The sequence below is a fragment of the Cyphomyrmex costatus genome, unplaced genomic scaffold (genome assembly GCF_001594065.2).
Source record: "Cyphomyrmex costatus isolate MS0001 unplaced genomic scaffold, Ccosl1.0 scaffold925, whole genome shotgun sequence".
NCBI lineage: Eukaryota > Metazoa > Arthropoda > Insecta > Hymenoptera > Formicidae > Cyphomyrmex > Cyphomyrmex costatus.
Genome location: NW_017280512.1, coordinates 2,084 through 12,205, shown reverse-complemented (window position 1 = coordinate 12,205; position 10,122 = coordinate 2,084). Strand labels below are relative to the sequence as shown.

The 10,122-nt window shown below is 43.1% G+C and overlaps 2 protein-coding genes across 2 annotated transcripts; both read right to left on the bottom strand.

Annotated features, from left to right (window-relative positions):
* Nucleotides 1-239: 239 nt before the first annotated feature.
* LOC108781929 (uncharacterized) lies at nt 240-3,093 on the bottom strand. Its single transcript, XM_018550051.1, has 2 exons — nt 2,859-3,093; nt 240-2,803 (listed from the first exon to the last, which is right to left on the bottom strand). The coding sequence occupies exons 1-2, from the start codon at nt 3,091-3,093 to the stop codon at nt 240-242; spliced, it is 2,799 nt and encodes a 932-aa protein (XP_018405553.1).
* Nucleotides 3,094-8,154: 5,061 nt separating this feature from the next.
* Nucleotides 8,155-9,333, bottom strand: LOC108781928 (uncharacterized). Its single transcript, XM_018550050.1, has one exon. The coding sequence runs from the start codon at nt 9,331-9,333 to the stop codon at nt 8,155-8,157; it is 1,179 nt and encodes a 392-aa protein (XP_018405552.1).
* Nucleotides 9,334-10,122: the final 789 nt, after the last annotated feature.

The window sequence follows — 10,122 nt, the reverse complement described above, 5'->3', positions numbered from 1 at the left end:
CTGTCAAGGACCGATAATAGGACATCCAGGCTGTGTGTAGATCGGCCGGTAATGACTCGTCCCACTGTATGTTAATCTCGCCACAACATTTGTAAGATAATCTTCGCTCTAATGTAGATTGGACTAATTAAACCTAACGGGTCAAAAATCTGTGCGACCAACGATAAGATGAGCCTCTTTGTTATTGGGCAATGGTCGGGAAGTTTCACCTTATAAGATAGTGTGTCTGTAGTAGGCCTTCAATAAAGCCCTAACGTCTTGATCTCTTCTCCTAATGCTTGTTGCTCTCCAATTTTATCTCGCGAATCGGTTTCCACAATCTCTGACACATTAGATCTCCATTTGCGCATGCTGAATCCTCCGGTCTTTAAGATCTCCTTAATCTTACTCTGAATGTGTTGTAATTCGACCACGCTGCTGGCGCCCGTGATCAAATCATCCATATAGAAGTCCCTGAGAATAATCTGACTAATTTCTGGAGCGATCTCCTGGTAATCATGAGCCAATTGATGTAGACAACGCACTGCTAAGAATGGCGATGACGCCAATCCGAAAGTAACTGTGTTTAATGTGAACTCTTCTATTGGTGCATTTGAATCTTCCTTCCATAGAATTCTCTGTAAATCTCGATGCTCTTCGTGTACATAAATTTGTCTAAACATCTTCTCGATGTCCCCGGTTAGCACATAAGGATGTTGTCTAAAACGGATGAGAATGGCGAATAACTCTTGTTGTATGGTAGGACCCACTCTCAGAATATCATTTAATGATTTGCCCGAGGAAGTTTTACACGAAGCGTCAAACACAATTCTTAATGTTGTAGTCGAACTGTCTTCCTTTATGATCGCATGGTGTGGTAAATAGTAGCAATAGTGACTTGTTCGATCGATCTCTTCATTGCTCTTGGTCATATGGCCTAACGTCAAATACTCTCGGAGGCACGCGCTGTATTGTTCCTTCAGTTCTGGGTTGGAGTCTAAACGTTTGTATACGGCATGCAAACGTTTGACAGCTGCTTCTCGAGATTCTTCTAATTGAGTAGGGTCTTCTTGAAACAAAAGTTTGACAATAAATTTCCCTGTAGAATCTCTCTGATAAGTATCCTCGAACTCTTTCTCGCATTGTATTTCCTCTGGTGTGAAATAAGTTGTCGGAACACATTCCTCCAACTCCCAAAAACGTTTCAACTGTTGCTCTATTTTGGGATCCTGAACAGTTGCCTTAAGTATGATTCTACTTGATTCTTCCTTGCTGTGTGATATCGGTGCATTACCTCCTATTATCCATCCTAGTTTCGTCTTCTGTAAGATTGGTAAATTTCGTCCCAATTTTATTTGACCTATACAGAGTAGATCCCAAAAGATCCTACTACCTAATAAGATATCCACCTCTCTTGGTTTATCGAAGAATGTATCTGCTACTTGAACGTTTTCGGGTATCTTCAATGCATCCTTATCTATCTTTATCGATGGCATAGGCTCGGTTATGCAATTCATAATTATAAAAGATAACTCAACCTTAAACTCATTAACTGTTGAATGTATAAAGGCTCGTGTCGATCCTAATGTACTGGCCTGGCTACACCCAATCCCGGATAAAACAGTATTACCCTTCTGTTTTGCTAAATGAAGCCTTTGACTTAGGCTTTCAGAGATTATGTTCATTTGAGATCCCGCGTCTAGGAAGGCTCTGCATCGATGTGACTTCCCATACTTATCGTACATTATCACTGGAGCGGTTGCAAGCAATACGTGGTAATTCTGCTTGACTTGAGCAGATACCGCCGAATAAGTAATGAGTGAATTCGTTGCAGCCGTCTCCGCGGAATTAGATTTTGAACTAACTTGCGTATCTATTGTTTCCGATTGCTCTTTCTTATGAACATTACCTGCCCTCGGCTTACCATCGTTGATATGTAATAGGGTGTTGTGTTTTCTACCGCATTGCTTGCAACCACCCGCTATGCATCGATTTACAATGTGATCCGCTCGCAAACAATTAAAACATAATTGGTTATTACGCTTAACTTCCTTTAACCTATCATCGATTGATAAACTCTTAAATGTGGGACAATTGTAAATCGCATGTTGACTTTGACAAATAATACAGCCCTTAGCGTTCTGACTAACGTGTGCCGATGCGCTTTCTCCCTTCTTCGCTGATGGGATTGACGCAGTGTTTTTATTCAATAATTTCGCTGGTTGTAATGCTTCTAATACCGCGCATTGCTTCGACAAAAATTGGATGAGATCCTTCAAAGTCGGTAGGTTTTCATCCTGCAGGCTGGATTCCCATTTCCTTCGGGTAGGATGATCTAATCTTGAAGCGGTCATGTGAATGATCAAGCTATCCCAGCTTTCGACTGGCTCTCCTAACGTTTTTAAAGCTCTAAGATGCTTTTGTATATCGTCTATCAATTTTCTCAATTGAACGGATGATTCCTTCGCCAAGGGACTCGTGTCAAATAAAGCTTGAATATGATGATGGATTAATAACCGTTTATTCTCAAAACGCGATTTCAACAGATCCCATGCGATTGTATAATTATCTGCTGTCATTTCTAATGACTGTAATACTTGAACAGCATTACCTTGCAAACACGACTTTAAGTAATAAAACTTTTGTACATTCTCTAACGTAGTGTTTTTCTCGATTAAAGCTTGGAATGTATCTCTAAATAATGACCATTGAGAATATGTCCCATCAAATTTGGGTAAATCAAGTGCGGGTAACCTTACCTTGCCCTGTTGTATGCTCTCTACTCTACTTGCCTCTGCTTGCTGCCGCCCTTGCTCTACCGTTACTGCTCTCGTTAGGATCGGTTCATTTTGAAATCTCTGCTAAAGTGTGATAATAACCTGACTCAAAATTGCTTCTTTCTACTAATTGTGCCTCACTCGTATCGATGTCCTCGATTTTGCTCTGTATTACGTCAAATTCGATCCATAAATCCTTGACTTTCTGCGTTCTAACCTGACATTCTGAAACATCTACTAAATCCACCGATAACGAGATAACATAATTATAAATACGCGTTAATTGACTCTTTATAGTCGCTCGACGTCTAACCAATGCTGTCATATCTTCTGCCATGGTCTCTTATGTGACTCTTACTCACCTTAAATGTGTTACTTACAGATTTTTGAATACTATATCTATACCCACTAAAGTGCTTAATGTGCTTCTTGTTGTGCATATAACTTGCTCGTAGTTGAATATGCCTGCTGTAACCTAAGACAATGCTTCCCTTTTGTCTCTAATGTGAACGAATACTACTCGTGTCGGGCTCGAAGGACCAAATATGTTTACGCCTTAGTCAGTTGGGTCGAATCTCTGTTGAGACTAATAAAATGCTAGTGTATCCACTGGACTCTTTATTCTAACAAAACTCTTCTTACAACAACCTTCATTCGTCGTCCTTTACATACAATACTCTCGCGCTTTTCTTCTCCTTCTTGACCTAACCATTCCTACCTACTTTTTCGCGCCTTCCGCTTCATTACGCCACCTCACGACCACGATCACAAACATTATGAAACACTTATGGCAGCAGGACTGCTTCGGCGAAGTTTTCCGGGTTGATGATAGGTCTGTTGTAGAATTTTGCGAATATTCTGGACTCTCCTGTCCAACCTGCTGCTTTCTTGATTAGATCTAAGGTGACTCCTTTCTGGGCTGCTCGAGATGTCGATGCATGTCTGGTACTGTGCGCCGAGAAAATTTCGGTGTTGATTCCGTTGTCCTTTAAGCAGCTTTAACCAGCGACTAAAGGTCTGAGCTGAGATTGCTCGATGTGATTTAGATAACGAAATAAATAGATAGTCACAAGAGGATGGCCGAAGGTTCTTTGTTCTCTTAATATAATGTTCCGTGAGAAGCACAATACAGAGATTATCATGATCTGAGAATCGAGAAAAACAGAAGAAAGGTTGTGGACGACCCGGGGCTGAAGTCTTAGTCCGCTCAGGACAGCGGATTATTAGTTTCGTGTCGAGCAAGATCTGAGACAATCTTATGGCAGCGAGAGTTTGCGCAATTGACGTCGTTGGCAAAAGATCCACCACGATCGAAGAGGAGCCGAGTATTAGTTGATAGTGGAGACCGATAGTGAAGCGATTAGAGCAGGAATGGCCTGTAGGGGCACTAGGCGAGCCTCGAAAGCCTTCCTGATAACCTCGCGACTCCCAGGGAAAGCGTCCTCCAGGATGGATGCTGGTTTCTGAAAGGAGACGAAAGTAGCGAGTAATCAGGGGAAAGAATAATCGGGTCTGATAGAGAAAGCCGGCGAAACAACGGGAACCAGGCCTGCGAAGGCCACCAAGATACAACAATTGTGCCCGTTGCTTCATCGTCAATAATCTTTCTTAAAACTCGAGGCAGTAAAATAAAAGGAGGAAAAGCATAAAACTTTAAGCTATTCCATGACAAAGTGAATGCGTCTACAGCAATTGATCCCGGGTCCGGGAACCATGACACATAGTTTACACATTTATAGTTGTTCGGGGATGCAAAGAGATCTATTTCGAAAGAACCGAGGGATTCATGAATCTTGATGAATGCAATTTCAGAGAGGAACTATTCCGTGTCCGGATCCTCGATTCTGGATTCTGCATCTGCTATTTTGTTTTGAGAAGATGGTATATAAGAGGCAAAGATAAAGATATTGCGCTTTTCACACCACTGCCAAATCTGTCTTGAGATTGATGACAGGTGGGGGAATTGAACAGATCCGAATTTGTTGATGTACGCTATGGCTGTAGAGTTATCAATACGTAGCAGAATATTGCAATTCTGAAGGTCGGGTACAGCGAAGTCCATTGAAGGCTGCCTTAAGCTCTAAGGCGTTTATATGAAGGGACCGCTCAGATTCAGACCACCAACCGTGCGTACGTTTCATTCCCCACGCTGCTCCCCAACCGTTCAAAGAAGCATCTAAGAAAATTTCGCGAACAAAGCCTGAAAGACGAATTTTGTTAGATTGGTTTGGATCTGCAAAGATACTGATCCACCAGTCAAAGTCTGACGAGAGGAAAGAAGGAATCTTCATTATAGTTGAATAATCCTCGTTATTCTTAGAGAGTGCTAAAAATTTTATTCTTTCAAAAGACTTGGTGTAAAGTAAGCCGTATTATACCGCCGGGCAAACTGAGATAAGGGAAAAAAAATCGATAAAACTAGCGAAATGTCTTATCTGACATTTTGACTTATGGGCCATCTTATTCGTTAAGATGCCCAGATTGATCCGTCTTTGCCGAGGAATCGAGATAGATTGCTCCTCAGAATCGAAGATGAAACCTAAATATCTGCATTTAGTCGAAGGTTCTAGGTGAGATTTGGTAAAGTTGATATAGAAATCCAGAGATTGTAGCAGGTTTAGCGTCACAATAACATTCGTCTGGCACTCCGCGAGAGATGAGCCTAAGAGGAGGAAGTCGTCGAGATAGACAACCGATTGATAGCCTTTATTATGTAAAAAAGTAACGACCGGTCTGAGAATCTTAGTGAAAATAAATGACGCAGTGGAAAGGCCAAATGGCAACGCTGTAAACTCGAAGAGTTTTCCACGCTACTGAAAACGGAGATATTTGCGGTGATTCTTGAAAATCGGCACCGTTAGGTAGGCGTCCTCCAGGTCAATGGTGGCCATATGCATTCCGGGGAGCATAAGGCGAATGACTGTTTTCCAATCCTCTAATTTGAAGTAAGGTGGTTTAACGTACCTATTTAAATTGCAAAGATTCAAGATAAAGCGTTTACCACCTGACGCCTTGTCGATGAGAAAGAATGGGGACAAAAAATGTCCCTTGCAGGGCTCAGTCGGTACAATGGCCCCCTTGAGTTGAAGACGCATGATTTCTTTATCGCACCAAAGGCTGTCAGAAGGAGAAAGAGAGGGTTCTGAGTAGGAGGCCTCCGCCAAGGGCACGGAAGTGAAAGGAATATGATAACCTTGTACGGCCTCTAAGATGCAAGGGTCGGATGTAATAGCCGACCACTGTTCGAGATAATCGCTTAAACGGGCAGCGAGTCTTATCGTGTTTAACGACGGTGTCTGCTCCTCGTACGGGAGTGTGAGCGATAGGTGCGGCTGTTGCGATAGGCTGCTCCCGTCCGTCGAGCCGCTGGGGAGCAGACAGGAGGCCTGCGGTTTTCCAAACAAGCCTGTTTGGCTGGACCTGGCTGGATACGTCTCTGAGAGGTATGCCGCAGAGGTTGCAACGTCTTTTTTCCCACCTGAGCTGTTGACTTGGATACCTCGCGGCTCGCTTTTTCACAACTCTGAGCCGCCTTTAGAGTTTCGGCGAAATTCTGTCCAAAAAGGAGATCATCGATAGGCGCCGAGTCTGCTGCGCTCTTTCCCACTATATTCAAGGAAGGCTTGGTAAATGCTCGCCTGGCTAGCGAGAGGCGATATTGGTGATCAGAGAGAAGATGAATACCCTCGGCAAAAAAAGATAAGGTTAACCTTGCTTCGTTATTAAAAGTCTGGAAAACCTCTGGTTTCAGTAGGAGAGACATACCTGAGCCGAAAGCATTCAGACAGACTCCTACCTGAGCTTGAGAAAGAGATTGAAAATTATCTCGCTTAATCACAGGAGGGGCGAGCGCTGTCAAAAGCTCCTTGTTGAGTTTCGGCGTCTTTAGGCATTGCAGGTCGTCTTTTACCTCGTATTTGGCTAAGAGTAAGGTCCGCTTATCCTCTGGCAGACCACTTCGAGATTTTGATTGAATAGCCTTCAAAACTACAGAGTTCCAAAAAGTCGGTGGTGTGGGTGCCTGAGCCTCTCCGAATAACTCGGAAGTTAGTGTGTGGGCCTCGGAAGGAGATTCTGCAAAACAAGATATATTCTGGCTTGGCGTAAGCCCCTCTTCCGGCTCGGTTGTCCTCTCTAATTATGTAAAAAAGAGAGAAAAGGAATTAGATGAGGGTGTGAAGAGACCGTCGGTTATAACCTCTCTTTGCCGAATGTCGCCACGATTCGGGTCGACAAGAGATTATACCTGGTTCAACGCCCCGGTCCATCTGGGGGACCGTCGGCTCTTCAGTACCCTGAGATAAGGCCGGGGATACAGTTACAGGCAAAGTAGTCCCTGTCTGCGACAATTAGCTTAGCGGCGGGTTAACCTCTCGCCGGGCGGGGCGTGAGACGTGAGTGAGGTTATGTGACGATGACATACGTCTAAATAGCTCACGCATATGCGATGCCATATGGTCAAAAAGCTCACGCAGCCTGCTACTGGAACGCCGGCTGAAGGCTGGGGATTCCCCCGTTGAGCGGGCTTCCCTCGACGGACGACGACTCGATGCACGAGAGAAGTGTAACCTGTCTTCGGATAAACTGTCCGAGAATCTGTCTCGTGAACTATTACTTGAATAAATCCGAGATCGCCTTTTATGCCGATCTCGTGAACGGCCTTGCGAACGATCTCGCGAGCGCGATCTCTTACGAACACCCTTCTTATTACCTTTGTACGGCATGATAAAAAACACGTGTTGCCACAGAGAGCGAACAAAACGCAATGAACATGGCGTCACTGCGTGGGCTGCTGGAGCATGATACCGGCGCGCGGGAACTTGGGAATTTTGTTTTTGGCGGGGACGCCATTCTTTGAAATATGTTGCCAGAGCGCGTACAAGGCACGACTACATAGTTATACTTGTCCGTCCGGACGAGACCTTAGAGAGCATAATTAACTTTATAATAAATGTAGGGGAGAGGCACGTAGGTTGAGACAGGGTTTTTTTTATGTCGCCATTTTCAACTCTGAGAAGTTGAAGAGTGAAGCTATATATCGTTGGAAAGGTATTGTAAAGACTTACACTTTAGGAGAAGCAGAAATTGATTCGGTTCAACGATAAAAATTTTTGGGGCAATTTTCGCAACACTCAATTTTTGACACCCTGAAAATTTGGCACGTAGGTTGAGACAATCAAAAATTTAAAAAAAATATGGAATCAAAATAAATCAAACCCTTAAATTTCAAATATTTATTGTCTATTTATTTATTCTAAAGGTTCATTCATTTTCGTCGGACAATTCGGCATCTGAGTCACAGTTTTGGCACGTGTAGTAGCTTCGGCTCATGTTGACACATTTTAAATGGAATGGTCGTTTGCACATGTCGCATTCGATGGAGTTGTTCTTCGTCAACTTAGCTGGCAAATCCTTCATACAAATCATGCAGAAATCCACATCTTCTAGATCCGATGATGAAGATGATTTTTTCTTTACAGCTCGCTCTTTGATCGGTGGCGGTTTCATTTGCGCTGCCTGTGTTCGTTTTTTTGCGTTTTCTGCCTTCTTTTTTTTTTGCTGCATCACGCTTCTCCTTCTTGTCCTTGAGGTCAGCAATAAAATCTGGTGAGGTAAGCACAGCACTTTTCATCGGTTTACGGCCGCGATTGGATTTTTTATGTGGCGTAGCCTGTTGAAATAGCCCAATATCACTGAGCAACGACGATAAACTTTCAGATCGGGAAACTATTGATGTCGATGGCTCTGAAGTATATACTTCCTCATGTGCTGTTATTTCCATTTGGACAGTCAAAACACAAATGCGCCGTTGATTTTCTTTATCAGAGGCTCTCTCAATTAAAGTAGCCGTTTGTCGTTGATCAGATTGAGCGGCCTGAACAAAATCTGAAGAACCAAAAATATTCCGATTCAGCGGACAGATGCCTGTTGCAGTAAAACCGGCTTTAATATTTGCTGGAGTCAAGGCTTGATCTAATGCCTTGCACGCAAGTCCAGGAATGTGCCGAATTTCAACGGCCTTTCCAGCATTTGCTATTTGCCAATCTTTGACCGCAGTCCTGTAATATCCTTTGACTGGACCATAAATAGAGACATCGAGAGGCTGCATTTTATGGGAACAGTGTGGTGGAAATGATACCATAGTAATGCCGTTATCCATAGCCAAATCGATTGCTTCAATTGACAAATGAGATATGTGATTGTCGATGGCCAGTAATATCTTGTTGTCTGCACTGGCATTCGTGTATTTAATAAAATGGTGCAAGTACTTGACAAATTCAGGCTGTTGAAACCATCCGGACTCAGTGCATGCAGCTCCAGCTGTTGGGGGCGCACTGTCCATGAAGTAGCTCTGCATATTTTTCCGTGGGAAAACGAAAAACGGTGGCACGGAGTTGCCAGCTGCGTTAACCGCCAATGCCATAGACACCAATGTACCGCGCTCGGCAGCTTCAGCCTGGCCTATACGTTTCAAGCCTCGTGGTGCAATGATTTTACCGACATTTGTTGGTACTGTCGGAAAACCAGTCTCATCCATGTTCCAAATTTGGTGCGGTTCAAATTCTTGATCTTCCATTAAGCCACAAAAATGGTCGAAAAACAAATCAACATTTTCCTTACAAAAGGCTTTGATTCGATTCAGGTTTGTTTGCTCGGGTGTGTGTAACGATAAATTTTTATGTCGCTCCATAAAACCATAGTATTACGTCTTTCCGGCCATTTGTTTAGTATCCCAATTTGCTGGATAGGCGACGTTCAGTTTTTGAGCAAATTCGTATGCCAGACGTTTTAACTCGGTAATACTCAAGCCATGATAAAGATTGCAGCATTTTAGGAGATATTCCACAAGAGCTTCTTCTTGTTCTTCATCGAAAACCTAAACAAAAGAAACATAAAATTAAAGAACACTGTTAAAACAAAAATCAACAAAATGTTGTTCTTACCAATTTTGATGTCGCATATGATGCAATACGGCCAATGATTGGTTTCAGTTGTTCGTTCGATAATTTCGAAATATCTGGAACTTCTGCGTAGAATTTCTTCACATAACGCGATAGACTACTTTTGTCGATCGAGTAGGTCACAGCAGCTGATCGAATACTCGTACCTTCAGTTTCGATCGCTTTGATTGCATTAAGCAGAGCATCGAAATCACTGACACCATGGTCTGCTTTTCTTGGTTTGCGATTAGATGCCATCTTCACTGCGAAAATATTGATAAATTCAAGAAAAAATTTTTAAAAATCTAATATACACACAATACCTACTTCTGATGCTATTTCAGTAGATGTATAGGGCCGGTTCTGGACCGGGAGCAATGAGGGGGGGTGAGGTGCGCGGGGAAGGTACGCGGGGGGGTATGACG

Coding starts and splice junctions, on each gene's coding strand:
- LOC108781928 (XM_018550050.1), bottom strand. CDS start 9,333: ATGGAAGATCAAGAATTTGAACCGCACCAAATTTGGAACATGGATGAG.
- LOC108781929 (XM_018550051.1), bottom strand. CDS start 3,093: ATGGCAGAAGATATGACAGCATTGGTTAGACGTCGAGCGACTATAAAG. Junction 2,804..2,858: donor AAGAAGCAATTTTGAGTCAG/GTTATTATCACA, acceptor TAACGAGAGCAG/TAACGGTAGAGCAAGGGCGG.